The sequence below is a fragment of the Centroberyx gerrardi genome, chromosome 3 (assembly GCF_048128805.1).
Source record: "Centroberyx gerrardi isolate f3 chromosome 3, fCenGer3.hap1.cur.20231027, whole genome shotgun sequence".
NCBI lineage: Eukaryota > Metazoa > Chordata > Actinopteri > Beryciformes > Berycidae > Centroberyx > Centroberyx gerrardi.
Genome location: NC_135999.1, coordinates 7,794,050 through 7,818,553, shown reverse-complemented (window position 1 = coordinate 7,818,553; position 24,504 = coordinate 7,794,050). Strand labels below are relative to the sequence as shown.

The window sequence follows — 24,504 nt, the reverse complement described above, 5'->3', positions numbered from 1 at the left end:
TGAAGAGATGTACAATAAAATCTTGGGTTATGTGTGTATGAGAAAATAAGTCACATTTGTTGCTCAAAGCGCCATGCATATTGATTTATAGAAGCTTTAAAAAAAAACATGAGGACACAAATTAATATGGTCTCTGTATTTACAGATACTGCCATTTATACAAATTTGAGGTAATATATTCTGTGTGTACATTATATTAATTGATACTCATATTCACGAGATAGTTGCCCATACTTAATCACATGTAGTAGAGAGGAGTGGCACCGGTGTGCAGTGGCACTCTGTAAACTGGGAGGGTCGCCTATGACTTTCTGCAAACATGGCTGCCCAAGATGAACTCAGTAAGTTTCTCTATGCGTTATTGGCGATTGATTGATGTCAGCTTAGATGTTGCTCGTGCTTATTACTGTCAAATATGTGTTTAATGAACTGGTGTGGCTGACTGGAACAATTAAAGTATGTATGAAATAACGAGATACGTTTATTTAAAGGCTGCCGCAGTAACGTTAGCATAGATAGCTAGTCAGCTATTGCTAGCATGCTAACGTCAGAAGGCCGTTTGCCCAGTCATGGTCAAAATGAAAGTATCACGTATGAACAAATTTTCATTATGCTGTTATGACCCAGGTGTGTATTTTACAGTTGAACGTTTTGGGCATCTAGACTTAATTTAACAGGATGTCATTGGTGATGAAAGCTAATGGTGTGGCAGAGAAGCGATGAAATGCATGGGTAGTCTGTCAGTTAGCTAGCCTGTTAGTGAGCCATGCCAACAGTAAGAAGGCTGAGTGATGGTTACAGCATTACAGCAGCTGACAAGCTTATCAGCCGAGCTGGAGCAACATGCTCGAGGGATTGTCAACCTTAAATTCACAGTTATCACACATTTTCACCACAGGCTTCAGGTCGTCTGTTTTGCATCCTCTATATGCAGCTGAACATCTCACTCACTGGTTTTGCATGTAGTGGCACTCCCATATCAGAATAGAAAGCTACTATCAAATTTAGGATGGCAATGCTCTCATTTTAAATAGGGCCAAGGTATAGTATTCAATCCTAGAGCATGGCAGAAACTACCTAAATAATGAGGCAGAAATGTTACTCGAAGGGCCATGTGTTTAATGTGTGTAATTTCTTTTGTGCTTGACAGATCAACTGGAACGTGTGTTCCTTCGCTTGGGCCATGCAGAAACAGATGAACAGCTGCAAGACATCATATCTAAGTTCTTGCCCCCTGTGCTCCTCAAACTGTCCAGTGTTCAAGAGGGTGTGCGGAAGAAAGTAAGAAGGATGTCAGCGATCTTTGTAGCTAAAAAGATTAAAATTAAGTCTGTGCTGTATACCTACTCCTCACATGCATTAGAATAAATGGTAGAGTTCCATACTCTTAGAGCCTCTCCCTCAATAGCTTTTAATAAGAAAGCATGTATTAAAATCTAACAACCTCAAGCTGAGGTTCACCCATAGCGTCCCTGATATTAGCTTTTCCTTAAGATTCTTTAGATGGAGACTTAAAGTTACCACTATAGTCCCCATGGTATATTTCCTCCCAATACAAGGATCCTTTTCGATCCTTAATGCATCATTGTTCTCTTGCCAGCAAGTGCTGATTTATGCATCTCTTTTGTGTAAATACACTGACCGGCTACTCACTGTGCCTCTGCCGCTAGGTGATGGAGCTGCTGGTCCACCTGAACAAGAGGATAAAGAGCCGACCTAAGATACAACTACCAGTAGAAACTCTGCTGGTGCAGTACCAAGACCCCGCAGCCGCCTCCTTTGTCACGGTAACAATCTCATTTTACACTTTAGATCAAGTAGAGCCAAAAGTGTAATATACATGTAGTGCAGCTACTCCTCGTCCTCAACCCCATTGTTGGGTTAATGTTAGATGTCAATTGTAGGAGTAGAGCAATTTCAAAATGAATAGAAAGAAGAGGTGCCCATTGAGAATACATTGCAAATTCACTTGTGCTGCACATTTCATCATCTAGTGTAATCCTGGAATTAAAGACGTCTCCACTTCAGTAATCTTTGCCTGGCTGGATCTGGCTCTAAGCGTGTGGTTCGGCTCCTCGTGTTTTAGCATTATCTTAATAATATGAGATTTTTCCTAACTGGTAATGAGTCATGCGCCTGTGCTTATAAGCTATCTTAAAATAGGAGTAGTAATCTGAACCCAATTTGCTTTTTATTTCCATAGTGCAGTTTATATGGTCACATGGCTCGACCAGAGATCATAGATCAGTGCTGCTATTGATAGAAATTTTAGAGGTGGTGGTCTGTAACGTGAGACGGGGGTGATGATCACTTTTTTATTTTATGGGTTTTTTTTGTAGAATTTCACCATCATCTACATCAAAATGGGCTACCCTCGTCTGGAGGTAGGAAAACAGTGTGAGTTGGCCCCCACCCTACTCACTGCCATGGAGGGCAAGCCACAGCCACAGCAGGACAGGTGAGGACACACACACACACACACACACACACACACACACAATAGGACACTTGGGGACCTTTACTGTTACTACAATACCTGATCAAAAAAAGACCACGTTTCAAAGTTTTTATTCCAATTATAGATTTCTAAAGTTATCCACTCATACTGCTTCAGTCATCTTTATTCAGGCTGACCTTACCTTTCCTTTTTGTGTTATCATGTTCTAATTCCTCTCCAACCTCTCTGTCTTCTCCTAGCCTGATGCACCTGCTGATCCCTACCCTCTACCATATGAAATACCCTGCTGACACCTCCAAGAATGCCTCCCCGTTCATCCTCATAGAGAGGCCAAAGACGGTGCAGCTGCTGTTGGAGTTCATGCTAGACGTCCTATTGATGCCCTACGGGTGTGTACCGGGTTTGTGGTTCGGGTATTGTAAGACCAAGGGGAAGCTCAGAAGGGTCTAAATACACCACAGTGAATGGAATGTATTTGTGCCGGCTTGAATAGAACAAATGAAAACCAATAGGGAAGCTACTCAATCTACTTGGCGCTTTCATCCAGGTCAGCGAAGTTGTATGAAAGAGCCCAGTGGAGCAAGACGCATCTATTGAGGCGTGTCCTGAATCCCTGTCAGAATTGTAGTCTGTAAATTTTGCCATTTGTCCCACCTCTGACTATTTCAACACAAGGCTTTTTAGCGTTTGAACGAGCCCCCTTGACTTATCGTCATTTTGGCTCCTCTAGGTTTGTGCTGAATGAGTCCCCCACTCGCCCCGCTCCCTCCTCCCCGCAGGGAGGTTCCGGGGCCGGGACGGTGGCGGCGGCCGGCCAGGGTCTCCCCCAGCCTCCCCCGGGGATGAGCGTCTACGCTGCCAAGAGGGTCATCGGAGAGGCCCAGTGGAGCGCTGAGCAACTAGAGCAGGTACCGGGCTCCTGACGCCGGAAGACTGGGCTGGGTGGCTGTGTTTTGGTCAATGTGGGCCGGTTCCATGTTTGCGTGTATGTGTGCTGGATAAAGCTTGACTCTCGCCCAAAAGTAAAAGTAAAAATTTCTGTGTAATGCTCAAGCGAGCTTTTTGTGATCCACACCCAACTCAATCTCTAAATTGTCTATTAGCTATCAATAAATAGCTGATAGACAATTTTTCGCGGTGTTTAAAAGGCTGTAAGATGGTTTGTGTATATGCTTGGAGAGTGATAGACAGTTTAATGTGTTGCGTTTGCCTGTCTTTAGTTGTTGGCTGATGACTCCTTAATTGTGCGTGTGTCTTCGCCAGTGTAAGCTGGGCATAGTGAAGTTCATCGAGGCGGAGCAGGTCCCAGAGGTGGAGACAGTGGTGCACCTGGTGGTGGCGTCCAGCGACACCCGACACAGCGTGGCCACCGCCGCCGACCTGGAGCTGAAGAGCAAACAGAGGTAGGTGGAGGAATTTGCATCGCCTTGGGTTCACGTCTGGTTCACCACCTGCCATCCAGCCATCCAACTTTCCTGTCACTCATTACTGTATACATTCTAATAAAGCACAAATTAAATTAAAATACTGTTTTAAAAAGAAAAAAGATGAGAGATGGGAAGAGGTAATTGATGCTGATTTGCGTTCCTGTTCATAAATCTTGGAATGGAAAGTCAAATTTGAGATAAGTTTCGCTTTTATAGTCAAATAGTCATTGTGGGTTCATATGGTCAAAAGACCTGAGAAATGATCAACATATCACCGTTCATTGCTATTCTTTCTAGTCTGAGAAGCTTTAGGTAAGGCTTTCCTGTGTTTTTCCCCTGGTTCACAAAACTGGCTCATTTTTGTTGCATGCTAGGGTGACATGAAATGATACTCCTATTAAAGTGATCACTTGTGAATTGACTCCGTTTTATGTGGCAATTCAGAAGGTAAGAACCATGATGATTGTTTGGTAAGACCCGTGATGAAAGTAGGTCGGCATCTGTACACTTCAGAAAAGGAACGTTGGAAGAGTACATTTTCACTCAAATCACTGGCAATGTCCATGTTTTGTTATCTTCCAGCATCATTGATTGGAACAATCCTCTGATCATCAACAAGATGTACAAAGTCTACCTGGGGGACATTCCTCTCAAAACAAAGGTGTGTAAATTCAGCATTCCCGGTTTTCAAACTTAACCCCTGAAATAGTTTGTGTATATATTAATGCTGTGTGTTTGTGTTCGTACTAGGGAGCCACTGTGAAGCAAGAGCTGAAACACGAGCCAGTGAGCACCAGAGTCAAACTGAAGATCCTGCCACACCTTCTCCGGTCGCGTCTAGCTGCAGAGTGCTTTCCTGCTAATATCCAGGTAGGGTGGGTTTGCATGCGTGTGTGTGTGTGTGTGTGTGTGTGTGTGTGTGTGTGTGTGTGTGTGTGTGTGTGTGTGTGTGTGTGTGTGTGTGTGTGTGTGTGTGTGTGTGTGTGTGTGTGTGTGTGTGTGTGTGTGTGTGTGTGTGTGTGTGTGTGTGTGCAAATTTGAATGCATTTGTTGTGAGACCCAAATATGCAGACATGTATTAAGTCTGGTCCTAGACTAAGTCATTTTCAATGAGTAAACCCATATGAATCCTTCCTTAATCCAGGACAAGATTTAAGGTTAACAAGGTTTAGGTTAACAAAATTGTCTCATTTTGGTCGTATTTGTCTGTCTCATAAGATTTCTCCCATGTATAATCACTCTCCATGGTTTCCCGTTCCTCCTTAGGTTGTGTATGATGGTCTGTTTGGAGCCAACACCAACAACAAACTGCTGTCTCTCACTTTGCAGTTTGTCCATCACATCTGCATGGTGTAAGAAAAGTTTACGTTTTTCCATTGTGTAGAAATATCCCGGATAACCTGTGAACTTTTTCATGATAAAGTAGGCATTTTTGCATTTTTAGAAATTATATTTGGGTGTTCTCTCTTTTTCAGATGTCCTGACACCAATAAACCCCTGGGGCTAATGTTGCTCAATGGTCTTACCAAGCTCATCAATGAATACAAGGAGGTAAAACTGCAAATAACAACACATATTTAATCTGTTATTTCATACAGTTCAGTAGTTGATTTTATATGTATATATGTGTCCTTGCAGGATCCTAAGTTACTGTGTGTTGCATACTCTGCTGTCGGGAAGCTATCCAGGTATGTTTGTGATCCTAATGATCTTTTTCTTGAAAGCTGCCAGCTTACTATGGAATTTTTATAACGAAATATGTGCCATTTTTCTACACTCTCTCTCCTAGCCGCATGCCACAACTATTCACAAAGGACATCGCACTTGTACAGCAGTTTTTTGAGTCCATGTGCAAGGTAGGTTAAAGAATCTCTCAAGGATCTGGCATTAAATGCACTTAAGAAAGAACTCAATACCAAACAACAATACATTACAGGAAAAATATCTGATGACTGATCTTGATATTTCCAAATTGCTGTGTTAACTTCTCCAGGAGGAGGCTGACGTTCGTCTGGCCATTCAGGAGGCTTTGTCTATGATGGTAGGAGCCTACGCTAACCTGCAGGGGGCACTGCTCAACCTGATGGAGGCCCTGGTGGCTGCGTACATAGGAAAGGTAGGCATGAAGTCAGAATGTCATGTGGAAGCATACCAGGGCAAAACAGATTTTGAAAAATTCTGGTTAAAACAACAAATGTGAGTGGTGTTTGATTTACTTCATATTTCAAGTAAAACTAAGCATAAAACTAAACATGAAACATGAGTAGTAAAACTAAACGAACTACCTGTTATGTCAATTCTATTAGGGTATTTTAAATGTATTTGAAAAGTAAAGTAAGAACACATTTTAACAGTCACATACTTTGTGATGTTGAATTACTGCCAATGTTCATTTGGCAGCGCTATGATAGTTGCTTTGTTTATATATTTTTTTCTTTTTCTTGGTCAGCCGGAGGTGCAGGTTCGTCAGGTGGCCATGAAGTTTGCCAGCACGGTGTTTGCACCTGATCACGTGCCCTCAAGATACCTGCTGCTATTGGCTGCTGGAGACCCGTAAGTCCCAACACTGCTGTATAATGGAGAGGGAAAGTAAAACACTAATACACTATTGGTAATTTAGTGACTTTTGAATGCACCTTACTTGCATCGAAATAGTATGTAAATGATTATTTATCACCTGTAAGATGATGTGAAATGAGGGTTTACTCTGTTGAATGGAGCAGAAGATGAAGTGTTTCTCCTCTGTGTTGCAGGAGGGAGGAGGTGTGTGGGGAGGCCCAGAAGGTGCTGAGGGCTTTTCCTATCAAGAGCTCCGAGAAGGAGGGATCAAAACCAATGCCCTCCTTTCCTGACATGGTGGCTTACGTCCAGGAGAAGGTGAAGGCCTGTCCATATCACCCACTTAGTGCCTCCAGTCATATAACACCCAGGTTAAGAGTTGGCCAGTGGCATAATTTGGCCTACATACAGTATATGCTGGAGGCCTTTCCTTGAGCTTGACAACCCTCGAAGCAGCTGCTGTTTCTTCTAAGAAGTAGTTGTCACTCTGCGGGGCAACAGAATTTTGATATTCTTTCAGGTTACAGTATTTTATACCGGTTGTTATTTTTGCTAGACATTATAATGGCTCTCACATATTTTTTGATCTTGTCATATCAGGCGGCTCAGAGGATGAAGACTCCAGCCAAGTACATTGTTGGAACCTCCACTCTTCCTTTCAACCCGTCTGCATTTGGAGAGGTAAAAAATAATTGGTGATCAATCAGTTACATCCATTCACCTTGACACGGACTGATTTTGCGAATTCAAGTTTGTCTTTGTCGGGAAGGAAGTTGCTTTTTTTAAACCTCTTCTGCTTCATGTCCACTGTGTTTCCTCTTCCTGTTCCCCCAGATTGTGCTCTACCTGAGGATGTGTCTGGCCCACAGCGCGGGGGCCACACCGCTGTCCAAGAGCCTGGTGGACATGCAGGACGACGCACCGTCCATCGGCCGCTACGTCCACGCACTGCTGACCTCTGAGCCTCAGCCCTCAGGATCAAAGGGTGGCGAAGCTAATCCTATTCATATCTACATGGACCTGCTGCAGCAGCTGCTCTCCGCCGTAGGAGGTGAGAGGAATTAATCTCCTGTTCACTTAGGACCATAATGGAGACAAGGCTCCAGTGTTATTTACATGCTTCTTACAAAACTGGTGTGGTGGTTTTAGTATTGGGTTAGATTAAATACTATGGGCCCGAATCAGACCTTGACTTTAGCACAGCACAGTGGTGCGTAAATCGGTTTCAAACTTCATGCAGTCTGAATCATTTATTGTGTTAAAATGTGGGCATGTGAGACAATGTTGCATTAATCAGTGCATGCATGCATAGGTTATTGTTTTGTGTTCTGAAGACAATCTGAATTTATTGCACTTTATTGGTAATCTCTCAACAGGAATCCCAGTTATGTACTGTCTGCTGGAGGTGGTGTCTGTCTGCCCACAGAAACTGGCTCCCAGATATGTTGAGAAAATTGACTGGATTAAAGTGAGTGTTTTTTTTTGATAAAAGATATATGTTGTGCTTCTTTTCTTTTTAATGTACTGGCAGCCAATTCACTCTCACCAATTCTAGACACACTCTTTGATGCGGTTTTCTTTTAGCACAATTTTTTTTAAGTTTCTCAACGAAAGGCAAGTGACTTAAAATTACACATTATACAAGATGGTAAAAATTAAATGTAATATCTGTGTATGTGTGTGTGTGTGTGTGTGTGTGTATGTGTCTGAATTGGCCAAGGGTGTCCAAAATTGGCCGCACGTATATTAGGTTTATCGATGATGAAACATGCTTGCATCATACCAGCCTAATATAGATGAGGCCATCATAAAACTCTTTTCACATGCTGCACTGGTGGAATGTTGCTGATGGAATTTATTGGAAAAATCTGCAGCACTAATGCATGATAGATGCAGGGTGGGGAGACTTGGTGACTACACTGACTTTCACTGTGAGCTGATTCATCAGTATGACAAATATCACCAAACAACAATTGACTAAACTATTCGTCCAATCACCACATAGGCTCAGCTGTCCTCTGATATTGTAAAGCTGTGATATTGATTCAGATTACACCACACCTATCGATGCAGTCAGTTGTAACGACACACGTTTCCTTCCTCTCCAGAGTCTGATGAACACAAACAAGGAAGACATGAGGGAGCTGGCGGCCCAGCTGTACGCCGTGGTGGTTTCCACCATGTCTGGCAACGAGCTGAAGACCGCTGTGTACAACCTGATCAAAATCACCAAAGACAACCACGTACGCCACTTTGCCTCTACACAGCTCTTGATACTTGATAACTTCAGAAACAGAAATACCTCCATGTTAAAGAGCACTTTTGCATTTATGTATATAGTAAGTTGTCCCAGTTTACGTTGCCTAAATGTTTACTGTTTTTCTACAGAGTCCTGAGACCCAGCATGGCGCCATCTTGGCTCTAGGCTACATGGTGGGAAGGTACATGAGCAAGAGGAAAGCTGTCACCGCTAGTGATACTGCTCAGCGAATGATCACCACACCCCAGGAGGATGATGAACTTGTTGCCATGGCCACCAAGACAATTGGTATGAATTCACACTATTGTAATGATGTTACATGCATTTCCTGCCAACATAATTCATTGACTGTAGCAGTTGTTTGAGCACAAAAAATGGGTGTTTAGTTACAGTTACCAGTTGTTTGCTGAGTTTGCAACAAGGGGATGTAATGAATACTGTTAACTGTAGCTTACATCTACCCTCCACTATTGTATTCCCATAACAAAATAAAGGTCACACTTTTGATTTGCCAATGTAAAGCTATTTGTGTGAACCAAATTATTCCTGTGTGTCCGTCCAGGTTCCTTCCTGGACAGCAGTAGTGCGCTGCTGGCGGTAGCGGCGTGTACAGCGCTGGGGGAAATCGGGCGGAACGGGACCCTGCTGATCCCCGCAGAGGGTGAGGGCTTCACCAAACTGTCCACCGTGGACAACCTGCTGGCTCGCATCCCCTCCGGCAAGGAGAGCACCAAGGTAACCTGGGACACGGCAGAAGTGGCTGCTTTATGATTCTGTCCAGTGGTGACAAGTTAATAAGTTGTGCATTTATTTATATTGTATATGTTATTGATGAATAAGTGTGTATATGTGAATAAGAGTGTTTGTAGATCACTGTTTCATCGGTGTATACATCAGGTAAAATTCTGACTTGCATCATCCATCAAACTCACTGTATGTGTGTGTGTGTGCATGGTCCAGATGAAGGAGCGATCGATCCAGACGTTGGGCTACCTACCAGTGGGAGATGGGGACTTCCCTCACCAGAAGAAGCTGCTGCAGGGACTCATGGACTCTGTGGAGGTACGAAACACACTGACTGACTGACTGACAGCAGGGTTAACATTAGCTATGTAGGCTTCTACAAGTCTGCAAGTTGCTTATGAGTCAGACAGAAATTCATAGAGATTATTACTGAAGTATCCCATCTCCTTTCCCCATTTCTTTCATGGATTTTGGATCAAACTTCATTCTCCATGTGCACAACATCAACAAGCCATTTCGCAATTCGACCATTTCAACACAATTACACCTTTCACTTTGTCTGTTTTATTCTCTCTTTTCCTCGCTCGCTCGCTCTCTTTCCCCTTCTCCCCCTCTCTCAGGCCAAACAGGTGGAGCTGCAGTTCACAGTAGGCGAGGCCATCACCAGCGCTGCCATAGGCACCAGCTCTGGAGCCGCCAGAGACCCATGGACCTGCACCGAGGACCAGTACAGCCCACCATACAGTAAGGATGGGTGTACGCACACGCACACACACACACCTACACACACACAAGGATTTATGAGCATGCACATAGAGTAAAACACTCCACCTTACACCCACACAGTACTAGATACATGCACTCAGAGTATATACCTATTGCATATGATTTGAATTGCAAAATGTTGTCTTGTTCAAACACTATCGCTCTCGCTACTGTCTTTGTTTATGTAGTGATTTATTTAGATTGAAGGTATTGAAGATTTTTCACTCTAAAATTTATTGTTGAGTTTTACATGTATGTTGAGGCTTTACAAGGTTTGTTTACAAGTTTGTAAAATTGGGAGTTAGACTAAGAAATTTCTAAGGTCATGTTCAGACAGCAGGCAAGTCCGATTTGGTTTTTCAAGTCTGATCTTTAAGGCTGACTGTCCACATTGTAATTTACAAGTGACCTGATTGGATTTGTGTTTTTAAACGGTATAATCATTTGCTGTCATTACGACTTTGTAATAGTAACATCTCAGGAGTGTGCACGCTATCAGATATGCAAAAAATGGATTTGAGCTGCCTGTCTGAACATAACTTTAATAGTCCCATTTCCATTTAAATGTCAAAATCTCCAATAACTTATCTCGATACATGCTAAATTTAGATGGTCGAATAAATTCCGGACTGAATTTTTTATTTTTCCACTCTCTTCCTTGCCCTGTCAGATATGAAAAACAATGACGTGGTTCCTTGGGTCCTCAAGTCCATCTTGTCCAAGTACATACCCAGCCAGAACCCCCACGTCCGACAGGCAGCCTGCATCTGGCTGCTCTCCCTGGTCAAGAAAATCGGCCAACACAAGGAAATCAAGGTACCTGGCTGGGGGTCAGGGGCTCAGAGTCTAAAGACAAGCGGGGGTCACAGTTCAAGGGCTGAGTTGTGTGATATCCAGGAGTCAATTCACATGAATACTTCCTATTCCTATTAGCTTCATATGGGCACCGAATTCAAGAAGTGTTTCAGCCTCTTGTGATTTAAATATAAGAATTACTTGGTATTTTGCTTTGTTTTTCTTGTGTTGGAGTTGGAGTTCATTCTGTATTTGTCAGATCACTCTAATTGTAATAACTGTTGTGCTTTCTCTTCTCCTCCAGTCCCACCTGAAGGAGATTCAGACAGCATTCATCTCCATTCTCTCAGACCCTGATGGTGAGATGAGGATCTCTCTGTTACATTGATCTACTTATTACTATTATACCAACTAGTTCTTTTGAAATGTATTTGTGCATCCCTGCAACATTACAAAAGGAAGAGCCCTCACCACTTGTTCTCTGTCCTTCCCACCTCTTTATCCATCCCTCCTCTTCTTCGGTTCAGAGTTGAGTCAGGATGTGGCATCTAAAGGCCTTGGCCTGGTCTATGAGATGGGAGGAGAGGGGGACCAGCAGGAACTGGTGTCCACCCTGGTGGAAACACTCATGACTGGGAAAAGGTAACAGCTAGATGGATGAGTGAAGGAGAGAATGGAGCAGGAGAGAGAATCATAACACGTTTTAGCATCATCTGTGTAGGGGAGAACATTTAAAATGCATGAAGATAATGTTTAATGCTGATTTATCTTTCCTAACAGAGTGAAGCATGCCATGTCAGACGACACAGAGGTGTTCCAAGGAGATGCTTTGGGGAAAGCACCTGATGGGTAAGTAATATGTCGCCACAATTAGGCGTGTTTTCTCTTTTGTTACTTTTTCAAATTTAATGACATCTTTACAAAATGGGAGTTTTAATATGAAGACAAGCATCAAATAGGAACCAAACTTAAGTTCTGAGTGAGGTAATTTATGCACAAATTGACCCTCTTCTTCTTCATATTCATGGTTCCTGGCAGGCAGGGGCTGTCCACGTACAAGGAGCTCTGCTCACTGGCCAGTGACCTGAACCAACCAGATCTCGTCTACAAGTTCATGAACCTGGCCAATCACCACGCCATGTGGAACTCTCGCAAGGTACTGCCAGGAAGTACAATCGACCGGTTGATGCATTACTAACACACCAAAAGGCCTTTTTTAGAGTTAATGTATGATAGCAGATTGAAGTGATCTGTCACTGAATGTTTCTGACACTCTGTCCAAATACTTTTGGCATTCTGAAATGAGGAGAGCATGGCAAGAAGGGCTATAGTCTTTTAACTGTTCAACCAATATTGCAGAAAATATCCTCAAATTAAAGCAGACAGTCAGTACTTTCGCCTCATAGTTCTGGCATCATTTCTCCTAGAACATCAGAGGACAGAGCCAAAGCTTGTCACTAGCCAAATACTCACACAGTTCACCGTGTTTATGCACCCCACCTTTTCATCTTTCTCGCAATTCTTACTCCCTTTGCTTTCATTCTCATCCTCTCTCTCTCATCCACCTCCTGTGTCTTTTCACCCTCTCCCTGGACTGGACTCGCCTCTCTTATCCTCTCTTATCCTCTCTCCCACCTCTCCTCCCCTCTCCTCCCTCCAGGGTGCAGCTTTTGGGTTCCACATCATAGCAGCCAAGGCCGGGGAGCAGCTGGCTCCATACCTTCCCCAGCTAGTGCCCCGTCTCTACCGCTACCAGTTTGACCCCAACCTGGGCATTCGCCAGGCCATGACCAGCATCTGGGATGCCTTGGTCACTGACAAGACCCTGGTAGGAGCTGATACACGTACAACAAATACACACTCATATACACATAGACCTACATGTAAATGGCTGCCATCATCAGTGTGTTGTATGTGCACATTTGATTGGGCTGATGTGTTTCAGGTGGATAAGTATCTTAAGGAGATTCTGCAGGATGTCATCTCCAACCTGACCAGTAACACCTGGAGAGTACGGGAGTCCAGGTACAATAACAATACACACCCCATATATGAGTTATGTATAAAACCCCTGAAACTGAAGACTCCTAAGATGCTCATCATAGTATCTACCTTCATCTATTTATGTAGCCTGAGTTTTGTGACTGTGTGTAGGACCAAATGGTCTAAACAATATCCTTTCTATCTCCTTAGGTTGTGTTTTACTTCTTTTTCTAGTACTTCTGTCATACATGATCGCTCTGTGGTCACAGGAATACTATGAGGGCATTAAGGCCCTTTGTATTCCTTGCCGTTGGTTGCTTGTATTTTGTTGATGTAGGAATTAAAGCCTATTCTACTGTTGGACTCACTGTAACTTGCTCTGGATAAGCGCATCAGCTAAAATATAATGTAAAAGTCTGTAGTTGAAAGAAGTCTGTTTGATTCATATATTGATTTCCCATCCAGCTGCCTGGCTCTGAACGACTTGATCCGCGGTCGCCAGGCTGATGACCTCATCGATCACTTGGCGGAGATGTGGGAGACACTGTTCAGAGTCCTTGATGACATCAAGGTGACCAGGAAATACTCATCAGAATTGCTCTTATTCACCGTGCACAAGGAATTTGACTGTTTTTTTTTAACACATTACAAGGCAGTTTCACAATGCAGGATTCACACACTAGATGTCAGACAAACTATAACAGGACCTCACATATAGTGCGACAGTAGACTAAACAAGTATACATTGTCTCTTCTCTATCATAAACTCCAGTCATAGCTAACCATAATGATTCCATAAAGGGCTTCTCATTTCTTTTAATTAAGATCTGCGACATGTTATGATCCCTGTTACAGTTGGCTCGGATTTTTATTAGATGAGATTCTGACCCCGTCATGGTTGCGTTTCAGGAATCTGTGAGGAAGGCCGCAGACCTAACCCTGAAAACACTCAGTAAGGTAAGGCTGTTTGTCATAAGTCTTGCCTGCCTGTATGTGTTCATATTTGTTTGTGGGTACATCAGTGCATGTCCAAGTGCTTGTCCCTCGACACTCTCTCTCTCTGTCCAGGTGTGCGCTCGCATGTGTGAGTCTACAGGCACTGCAGCCCAGAGAACTGTAGCGGTGCTGTTGCCCACCCTGCTGGACAAAGGCATCGTGAGCAATGTGTCCGAGGTCCGCTCACTCAGGTAACGCCTCTCTTCATTTGTGTTTTTGTATTGCATAACTGTAGTATTCGTTCTGTTGCGTGGCCTTGTTCTGAAGTTGCTCATATTGAGGCAACTTTTGCTAAACCCATCTCCCTTTCTGTCTGTCTCTCTGTCAAATGCTGCATTCACATTTTGGCAATATGCGGTAGACAAACCGGACCGGGTGTTGATTTAAAACTCCACCAATGCTTGCGTAAATTGCTGGCTACTGCGTCTGCAGACTTGAAAGTTCCATTTTCCCAATGTTTGCCTTCAATTCTGGCGGTGAAGTTAAACCAGATGTCTAGCAAAATAGATGTACCCACATATGATCCAACAAAGATAAAATTGTGAATAAGCAAGGACCTTTTGCCAAGTTTGGCTAGACTATTCAAATCCCCTGCTTAGCTTCCTATTCGTTTTATAGTGGGAGTCATATTTAATAATTTATGCAAAATATAACCCATTTTGAACCTAAATTAAATATTGAAAATAAAGACAATGCTATTAGTTTTTATTTTATCAACGCGCATGGAATGGTCGAACATATTGTTTATTAAAATCACCATGGCAACAAGCCACAGTGCTGACCGATATGGCTTTTTTCTTAGGCCACCATATGAATGCAGCATAACTCTCCCTCACTCTCTGCCTTGTTCTTTCCCATTCACTCTATGTGTTACTCCCCACCAGTATCCAGACCCTGGTGAAGGTTAGTAAGACCGCTGGTGCCAGGCTGAAGCCTCACGCCTCACGGCTCATCCCCGCCCTGCTGGAGGCCCTCAGCACCCTGGAGCCTCAGGTCCTCAACTACCTCAGCCTCAGAGCCACAGAGCAGGAGAAGGTAACCTCAACAGTCTACTTGATCATCACCCTCTTCCACTAACTACAGTCTGTAAGTTTTATCGCAGGTTACAAGTCACCTTGTCATGCGGTGTGTTGTTTTTCCCTCCAGAGTGCCATGGATGCCGCCAGGCTGAGCGCTGCTAAGTCCTCCCCCATGATGGAGACCATTAACATGGTAACAACAACACTATCTTCATAATTATGGTCAATTCTCAGTTCTGGTATGACCTTTCAACATTTTCTTTTGGGGTTTTGGACCCAGTTTCTATTTAGGTCACAGTAAACATTTTCAGGTTTCTAGTTTTTAGGCAAAACCTTACAAAACATTAAGAAAAAATCAGTCACAGCTGTTTTTAAGGGTATATCCTTTGTGTCTTTGTGCCCAGTGTCTGCAGCACCTGGATGTTTCTGTGCTGGGAGAGCTGGTTCCCAGGCTCTGTGAGCTACTCAAGAGTGGAGTGGGCCTGGGTACCAAGGTAGACACATACACACACGCACACATACAGTAACTAATTCTTACATTTTCATTCAGTGGCTAATGGTTTGCTTGTGTGCTTATTTGCATCCTCATTTCACTTCAGCTGCCTATTTCCCATGCGTTGCCCCTTGTCTCCTTCCTCTATGTAAACACGTGGTTTGCCAAGTCAACCTTTTCATGTTAATTCCTACGTATTGAGTTTTGTCTCCTCTCTCTCCATAGGGCGGCTGTGCTAGTGTAATCGTTTCCCTCACAGTGCAGTGTCCCCAAGACCTCACCCCATACTCAGGTACAGCACACGTATTTGTATTCTTGTAATGTATTTACTGCATGCTGCTAGTGAACCGATGACAGTGGAGTGGTGTGTTTGGTGTTGCAGGTAAACTGATGAGCGCCCTGCTGAATGGCATCCATGATCGGAGCAGTGTAGTGCAGAAAGCCTTTGCCTTCGCTCTGGGGCACCTAGTCAGGGTAAGCACCGGTTATAATAAGCTTATTACAGTAACCACACCATAGGTTGTTCTCAATGACTCAGTAAGCATTAGCTGTCGTCCTCAAGTATCATAATAACATGTTTGTTTGCCCCATCAGACTGCAAAAGACAGCAGTGTAGAGAAACTACTACTGAAGCTCAACACCTGGTACCTGGAGAAAGAGGGTGAGAACAGAAAAAGACACGTTCCCGCCTGTACTTTGACATGAATGTGCATTATACAGAATGGTGACTTTCTGACTCCGCTGTCTTCCCTAAACCATCTTCTCTCTCTCTCTCCCCACCCAGAGCCAGTGTATAAGTCATCATGTGCGCTGACGGTGCACGCCATCAGCCACTACAGTCCTGATGTGCTGAAGGGCCATGCAGGGGTGGCGCTGCCCCTGGCCTTCCTGGGCATGCACCAGGCACCAGGTCCCGACGAGGAGAAGGGAGAGAGCCACGATGCCACGCTGTGGGCGGAGGTGTGGCAGGAGAACGTCCCAGGTGGGCAATACGCACACAATATAAATATGAAGTGAAAAAAAATGAGTTTTCTTTTTGAAAAAAGTGACACAAACTCTTGACATGATTGATGAAAATGATTGAAAATGTGCAAAACAAATTTTGGTCATTTTAAAGGATACTAGGTAATTCAACTCCTTGGTTCACAAAGGGAAAACATTTTTATAGACTGCATCTTCTATAGTTTAGAAATATTAAATGATGACAATCAGGTAAAAATATATGTGTGTGTATATATAGCATTTTGGAATAATGCTTGTATTGAATCGTATGTATATAGACACAAAATGCATTGTACATTTGAGCAGACAGTTGACTCATATGTGAAATATAAAGAAAAACAATCTAAATCATAAAATCTATATGTATTGTATTGTATGTATATGTATTGTCATTATGACAGCTTGACCTTTTATGATTTGAACTTTACTTGGATACCAGGCAGCTTTGGAGGCATCAGACTCTACATGACCGAGCTGATCGCTATTACGCAGAAGGCACTGCAGTCCCAGTCCTGGAAGATGAAGGCTCAGGGTGCAGCTGCCATGGCAACTGTTGCCAAGGAACAGACGGGCTCGTTGGTGGCACCACACCTTGGCTTGGTGCTAACGGCCTTAATACAGGGACTGTCGGGACGCACATGGGCTGGCAAGGTAAGACATATAAAAATACAACAACAGCAGAACATACAATAAAAAGGGATTACTTTAACTATGTTAAAAACAGATTTTTGATTGTTGAACTTTTCCCGCTACCCACCTTGGAGGTTCACGTTGAATCATGGAGTGATAAGAGTGGTCACATTCACATTTTAACGTTACATTTTCTCACACCAGTGCTTTGATTTTTGTTTTTCTTCCAGGAGGAGCTGTTGAAAGCCATTGGATCGGTGGTGTCCAAATGCAGGTGCGGCTTCTCGCAGTAGTTTTATCCATTAAAGCCAATCTCGCATGTAGAACAACACATTCATGTACTTTCTTTTATGCCTTGTTCCTACCGTTCTCACTCTGTCACCTTCCCCCCCCTCCTCTTCCGGCTTTAGCGCGGAGCTGCAGAAGCCTTGCGCAGGCCAGCCCACCATCTCCGAGGTGCTGGGGGTTGTGGTGAAGGAGTGCCGCAAGGAGAGCCTGGTGTACAAGATGGCTGCCCTGCGCTGTGCCGGAGACGTGCTCCACAGCAGCCAGGAGGACCGCTTCAGCGACATGGCTGACATCCTCATCCCTCTCATCAAGAAGGTACAATGACGTCTACACGTTTGATATTGTTCATGTGTTATTACAGTGCTAAAAACATGAGTGAGATCTGCAGGGTGACAACTATATTGTGGCTCAATCTAACTTCCCAATTCCCCAACAGAACTGCCCAGAGAGCGGCGGTCGGTCCCCGAGGTCACTGGACGATGACGACGATGGAGATGTGAAGGACAAAGAGCTGCGGACAGAAGCTCTGCTCTGTGCCTTTGAGACACTTGGAAAGAGCTGGCCCAGGAACCCACAGACCCAGAGTAAGACATCTTAAGTGACCTGGTGCAGTGAAATTAAAAATCCCTAAATCACATTTTCCAAGCTGTAAACTAGTTTGTATGCCTTCTGTATGGTGAAACATATCAATCCTGGACACGAGTAATTTCCAAGACAAGATTATACAGCTGTTATTAAGGCAGAAAATCATCGTTTTCCTGCCCCCCCCCCCGGTTGAAGTTGAACACCCTGCTGGACTTCTAGCCCCACCCCAATCTGTGATTATGATTGTGTTGAGTTCATAGAGTCTGATCAGAGTAGAAAATGTTGCCGACCCCAACTAGAGATGGGTGGATCCAAGGACTACTATCCGGCTCATTTTCAAACTTCTACTAGTCGGAGGTTTAGGTTTTTGTATGTGGTTTTACAGAGCCAAATAGGTTGCAGCTTATCACAAATAACTTTTTTTTGTTTACAGCTCGTTTCCAGGTGGAGCTGTGCTGTCTGATGTGTGAGAAGCTCAAGCTGAGCACCTGGAGAGTCCAGCTCGGCGTCCTACAGTCTATGAAGGCGTACTTCCAGGGGTGAGAACCAAGCAAACACAGGATCTCCTAATTCACCAGTGTTTTCTCTTAAGTAGTGCTTACACCACTCCTATGCAAAAGTTATTTGAGCCGTTTATGAAGTTATCATTTCTCTCTGTAGGTTGTTGCTGCTAGAGAAGGGCCATCAAGACTTCAATGCACTGTCCCAGATCCTCACAGAGACCTGTGCTGCTCTCACATACCCTCTAGGTAAGGCCCTCACACCGTTACTGTACTCTGCATTGCAGTCTAATCTGCATGGATTTCAATACATCATACATTGTGTTCCCATGCAGAAAACAAGAGTTACTCGTCTGTGAGGACGGAGGCCTTGTCAGTTGTGGAGCTGTTGGTGAAAAGAACCGGAGGTAAGTATTCACTCCTGCTAGAATTGAGATTTTCCTATAAAATGTAGTCATAAAATGTAGTCATCCTCAGTTCTGATTGGCTGAGTTAAGTTCATTTTGTCAGTGCATGATGCCAGAGATCATTGACATTGGCGTCACTGTGGTGTTGATGAAATGTTTGTGTGTGTGTGTGTGTGTGTGTGTGTGTGTGTGTGTGTGTGTGTGTGTGTGTGTGTGTGTGTGTGTGTGTGTGTGTGTGTGTGTGTGTGTGTGTGTGTGTGTGTGATGGTGCAGAGAGCGAGCAGTGGGACTGCGTGTCTGTGAAGAGTCGGGAGCAGCTCCAGCGCTCCCTGTCCACGCTGCAGTCCGACAGCAGACCAGACCTGCGGGACAAGGCCCAGGAGCTGCGCAGACACATCCAGAGCCAGCCCTGAACACACACACACGCACACACGCCTCTCACCTAGCCAGCCAAATACATGCACTCATACAGACACAAAGCCATGTCAGAGCACACAAAACCACATCGATTTCTTTCTACTTCTTTGTGGAGGGAAAAAAAAAACAAAAAAACATGCATAGTACACTCCACTGTCTCCCCTCTTTTATACAACTGATTTCTCTTCAACAGATCTTCACTAATCTCTGTCATTTCATTACTTAACCATATTACCTGTGGGCTTTGAAGCTGGCTTGTGCAAAAGAGACTGCTCCATTCAAGTTGACTGACTGATTTAAAGCTGATGGCTGACAAAACTAGACCTTGTCTTGAAGAGACTGCAACAACTTGCTCCAAGTCTAAATTCGGAAAATGACGAAGAGCAAGACGAAGACTATTATGTGTCAACAGTTTTATTTGGTTCATTTCAATGGACAGTAAGATAATGATAATAATAAATGCCATATAAACCAATGTGTTGGGTTTGTGAACACTGTATACCTATTGCCCCAAATGGGGACTTTTACTACTGTTGTGGGTTTGCCTGCTCATGAAACACCAGAACGACAGCAGGTCCTATTCATTAGCTAACGCAGAGGGTCGCTGGTCAGCTCTAGGCCTGAGTTTTCCCTTTTCCTGTATGTGGACACATATCCACTATTCCACCACTGCTGTTATATGGGTGAACGAGCACATACATAGGCAAATCCCATGCATTTAAAATCTACATTAAGGGAGTGGGGGAAAATAATGAAGAACTGAGTCGGACTAGGGCATTGAGCACCTCTCTCTGTCCTCTGTGTTGAAAATGGTGTTCTTTTGCCTCCCGTTTGCAAGGTGAATGGGGTATGAAACAACCTATTTTCCGAAGTCTTGAAAATAAATAAAAACCCAACTGTGAAGTTGAGAGGGTCGCATTAGTTCTTGTCTGAATTTATCCCCTAATGAAATAAAACTACTCTGAGAACTTTGACAAGTGACACGTTTTTTTGTCTTGCCAAATACAGGATGACATAATGATGTCATACAGTTTTAATTGAAGGGTAAAAAGCAAGCAACAGATCCTAAGATGGCACGGTGTAAATGCTGAACCCCCACGGTCCCACCCCACACACACAAAATCTTGCACATCTAGTCACTGACTGACATGAATAAACTGCCAAAAAGATATCACATCTCCCCAGAGTCATCTTTGTCTCTGGACTTGGTCGGGGCTGAGGGAGGGGGGGGGGCTGTTGGGTCGCTTGTACCCTGTGCTGTGGGGGTCACTCTGCTGCGGCCCCTGCTCCAGCTGCACCGTCTTGGGATCACATGTGATGCCACAAAACCCAGCCATCTAAAAGATGTCTAGAGAACTCAAAACGAAGTTGGTTCAAATCAAATTATTAAATGGGGTATATTGGACACCAAATAAAATGTATCAAGTAGGTCTTAAAGAAAACCCTCAGTGTTGGAAGTGTAAACAGGCTGTGAACCCTGATGCATTCTTATGGCATTGTCCAGAAATAAAGACGATGTGGCATCATATCCATAATGTTGTAAAAGAAATAACAAATGTAAATATACCATTTTGTCCTTGTTTTTTCCTCTTGGGAGACCCATTGAGAATTAAAGAGATGTCGAATGCCATTGCAGAACGGGTACGCACAGCTGTGTTGGTTGGGAAAAAGATTATAATGAGGTACTGGAGGTCTGAAAAGGTGATTTCCATGGAGGAGTGGTATAAAGAATTTAATGTATTGGCATCTTATAAGAGAGTCTCATATAGAATGATGGGTAAGCCATAGAGTCGTACACTTCTATTTTAACACAATACATGCTTCAAACACAAAATGTTTTATGGTTTAGTACAATAGCCTCTTACTGTAATGTCTGACAAGGTTGGAGGACACTTTGGGAGGGACCGCTCCTCCATGCAGAACATTTCAAGATCCTTGATATTCTTAGGTTTGCGCTTGTGGACTGCCCTCTTCAATTCAGACCGCAGATTTTCAATAGGGTTCAAGTCTGGAGACGAGATGGCCATTGCAAAACATCGACTTTGTGTTCCCGCAACCATTTCTGTGATGATTTTGATGTATGTTTGGGGTCGTCGTCTGGTTGAAAGGTCCTTCCACGGCCAACTCTCAACCTACTGGCAGAGGCAACCAGGTTTTGAGCTAAAATATCCTGATATTTAGTGGAATTCATTATGCCATAAATCTTAACAAGATCTGGACCACTAGCAATAAAACAGCCCCAAAGCATCAAAGATCCTCCACCATATTTCACCGTGGGCATCCGGTGCTTTTCCTTGTATGCAGTTGTCTTTTGTTGCCAAACATGCCGATGGTGTGCATGGCCAAAAAGTTCAATTTTGGTCTCATCTGACCACAACACACAATTTCAATTGTAGTTCCAGTGATGCTTGGCAAAGTTCAGGTGCTTCAGTTTATGGGTTGCACTCAGTAAGGGCTTCTTTCCTGCAACCCTTCCAAAGAGCTTGTTGACATGGAGGAGGATTTTGACACTTGATAACCTCAGCATTCCACTGAACTGTGCAGTTGTGAAACTGTGATCCTCGGGTTCCTCTTTGCCTCCCTCACCATCTTCCTCATCATCTTCCTCACTGTTCATGGGGACAATATGCACATGCGTCCTCTTCCTGGTGAATTTGCAACTGTTCCAGATTTCTAAAACTTTTTGATTATTGCCCTGACTGTGCTTAGTGGTATTTTACTATCTGTCTCCTCTGAGTTGAAAGCTCTTTGATTTTCCACAGAGTGATGGATGACAAATGGATTTTACATGTGTGCAACCTCATATTTTGATCCCAGTGAAACAGGAAATGATGAAAGCAATACATTTTCTGGATTCTGAGATTATTTTTTTTATTATAATTAAAATTGATTTTGTGCAATAAATTTTGCTCATTTTCATGAAGGGTGACAATAATTCTGAAATTGACTATATGTATCATGCAATTCCTGTATGATCATTTCTTAATTTTACAATGCATCAATTCACAGTGATGAAAAAAAAAATGGACTGACATGGAGTGATTGCAATGCAACACTGAATTTATTTTTTGCAGTGGGATTTCAGTCACTCTCTTTTTCCTCGGAGTGTTTGGAACAGCCGACGGAAGAAGCGTCGGACTCTGTTCTTCTTCTTGGTCTTTTTGATCTCTGAAAAATAAAACAGGACAGTCAATGCCTCAGTTCATCTTGATGGAAGTAGCCATGAGCTACAGGGTGAGCGGACCTGATGGAGAACTCCTACCTGATGTGGTGTCAGAGGATTGTTGCACCTCCTCCTTCTCCTCAGTGCCAACCAGGCTGCTGGTCAAGCCTTCCTGGACTGGAGTAATGGCAGGAGCTTCAGTAGGGAGGGTCAGAGGAACCACAGGAGATTCAGTAGGGAGGCTCAGAGGAACAACAGGAGCTTCAGTAGGGAGGCTCAGAGGAACAACAGGAGCTTCAGTAGGGAGGCTCAGAGGAACCACAGGAGGTTCAGTAGGGAGGGTCAGAGGAACCAGAGGAGCTTCAGCAGGGAGGCTCAGAGGAACCACAGGAGCTTCAGTCACGAGGGTCAGAGGAACCAGAGGAGCTTCAGTAGGGAGGCTCAGAGGAACCAGAGGAGGTTCAGTAGTGAGGCTCAGAGGAACCAGAAGAGCTTCAGTAGAGAGGCTCAGAGGAGCCACAGGCGGTTCAGTAGTGAGGCTCAGAGGAACCACAGGAGCTTCAGCAGGGAGGCTCAGAGGAACCACAGGACCTTCAGTAGCGAGGGTCAGAGGAACCACAAGAGCTTCAGCAGGGAGACTCAGAGGAACCACAGGACCTTCAGTAGCGAGGGTCAGAGGAACCACAGGAGCTTCAGCAGGGAGACTCAGAGGAACCACAGGAGCTTCAGTAGGGAGGCTCAGAGGAACCACAGTAGGGAGGGTCAGAGGAACCAGAGGACCTTCAGTAGGGAGGATCAGAGGAGCCACAGGAGCTTCAGTAGGGAGGCTCAGAGGAAACACAGCAGCTTCAGTTGCGAGGGTCAGAAGAACCACAGGAGCTTCACTAGGGAGGCTCAGAGGAACCACAGGAGCTTCAGCAGGGAGACTCAGAGGAACCACAGGAGCTTCAGCAGGGAGGCTCAGAGGAACCACAGGACCTTCAGTAGCGAGGGTCAGAGGAACCACAAGAGCTTCAGCAGGGAGACTCAGAGGAACCACAGGAGCTTCAGTAGCGAGGGTCAGAGGAACCAGAGGAGGTTCAGCAGGGAGACTCAGAGGAACCACAGGACCTTCAGTAGCGAGGGTCAGAGGAACCACAGGAGCTTCAGCAGGGAGACTCAGAGGAACCACAGGAGCTTCAGTAGGGAGGCTCAGAGGAACCACAGTAGGGAGGGTCAGAGGAACCACAGGACCTTCAGTAGCGAGGGTCAGAGGAACCAGAGGACCTTCAGTAGGGAGGATCAAAGGAGCCACAGGAGCTTCAGTAGGGAGGCTCAGAGGAAACACAGCAGCTTCAGTTGCGAGGGTCAGAAGAACCACAGGAGCTTCAGCAGGGAGGCTCAGAGGAACCACAGGAGCTTCAGCAGGGAGGCTCAGAGGAACCACAGGAGCTTCAGTAGGGAGGCTCAGAGGAACCACAGGAGCTTCAGTAGGGAGGCTCAGAGGAACCACAGGAGCATCCACTATAGCTGGCTGGGTGAAATCATCTAGTTCCACCTAAAGAGGTGGAGAAGCCGTTTGAATTTTAGAAAACAAAAAATGTTTTCTTTTTTACTATACAGTATCTTATCCAGCTACTCGATCATACTTCTGCGCAGGTCCTCTTACCTCTTTGGTGGTCAGCACTTCAGACATTTCCATGTGTTTCTGTGGCTCGAACATCACACAGATTTCCCCCGCTGTGACGTCAACGATCCTGGCCAGCAGCTCCGGCCCAAAGCGGTTCAGCTCCTCCAGCAGTAAGTCTGGAGTGTACTTCTCTCTGACCTTGTTCTGGATAGAAAGGACCTTCTCATCCCGGATGGAGCGGGAGAAGGCGGCCTGACAGTCCGTGGAGGTCAGAGAGGCGGAGAGCTTATCCTGAACGGCCTTTGTGAGTCCGACGGCCAAGTCGCTGAGCTGCAGCGGGGGAACGGACAAGAGGGTCGACGGGTTAATCCAGAAGCCCTGCAGCACTTTGGGCACAACCAGGA

General features: G+C 44.5%; 1 protein-coding gene across 1 annotated transcript; it reads left to right on the top strand.

The window, feature by feature from the left end:
- The first annotated feature begins 298 nt into the window (after positions 1-298).
- On the top strand, positions 299-20,236 carry ecpas (Ecm29 proteasome adaptor and scaffold). Its single transcript, XM_071901858.2, has 49 exons — positions 299-341; positions 1,151-1,281; positions 1,671-1,787; positions 2,340-2,458; positions 2,698-2,847; positions 3,189-3,366; positions 3,722-3,861; positions 4,468-4,546; positions 4,636-4,755; positions 5,152-5,237; positions 5,361-5,436; positions 5,524-5,573; positions 5,675-5,741; positions 5,879-6,001; positions 6,335-6,438; positions 6,639-6,762; positions 7,045-7,125; positions 7,279-7,495; positions 7,821-7,912; positions 8,553-8,687; positions 8,833-8,992; positions 9,267-9,439; positions 9,665-9,766; positions 10,069-10,192; positions 10,884-11,029; positions 11,313-11,367; positions 11,536-11,650; positions 11,789-11,857; positions 12,047-12,164; positions 12,669-12,836; positions 12,954-13,033; positions 13,457-13,562; positions 13,901-13,948; positions 14,060-14,178; positions 14,872-15,022; positions 15,134-15,199; positions 15,411-15,500; positions 15,725-15,791; positions 15,882-15,973; positions 16,094-16,160; positions 16,284-16,481; positions 16,941-17,152; positions 17,362-17,405; positions 17,542-17,734; positions 17,856-18,003; positions 18,438-18,543; positions 18,665-18,753; positions 18,840-18,911; positions 19,185-20,236. The coding sequence occupies exons 1-49, from the start codon at positions 320-322 to the stop codon at positions 19,322-19,324; spliced, it is 5,529 nt and encodes a 1,842-aa protein (XP_071757959.1). The 5' UTR covers positions 299-319; the 3' UTR covers positions 19,325-20,236.
- Positions 20,237-24,504: the final 4,268 nt, after the last annotated feature.

Coding starts and splice junctions, on each gene's coding strand:
- ecpas (XM_071901858.2), top strand. CDS start 320: ATGGCTGCCCAAGATGAACTCA. Junction 15,792..15,881: donor AGACCTCACCCCATACTCAG/GTACAGCACACG, acceptor TTGGTGTTGCAG/GTAAACTGATGAGCGCCCTG. Junction 17,406..17,541: donor TCGGTGGTGTCCAAATGCAG/GTGCGGCTTCTC, acceptor TTCCGGCTTTAG/CGCGGAGCTGCAGAAGCCTT.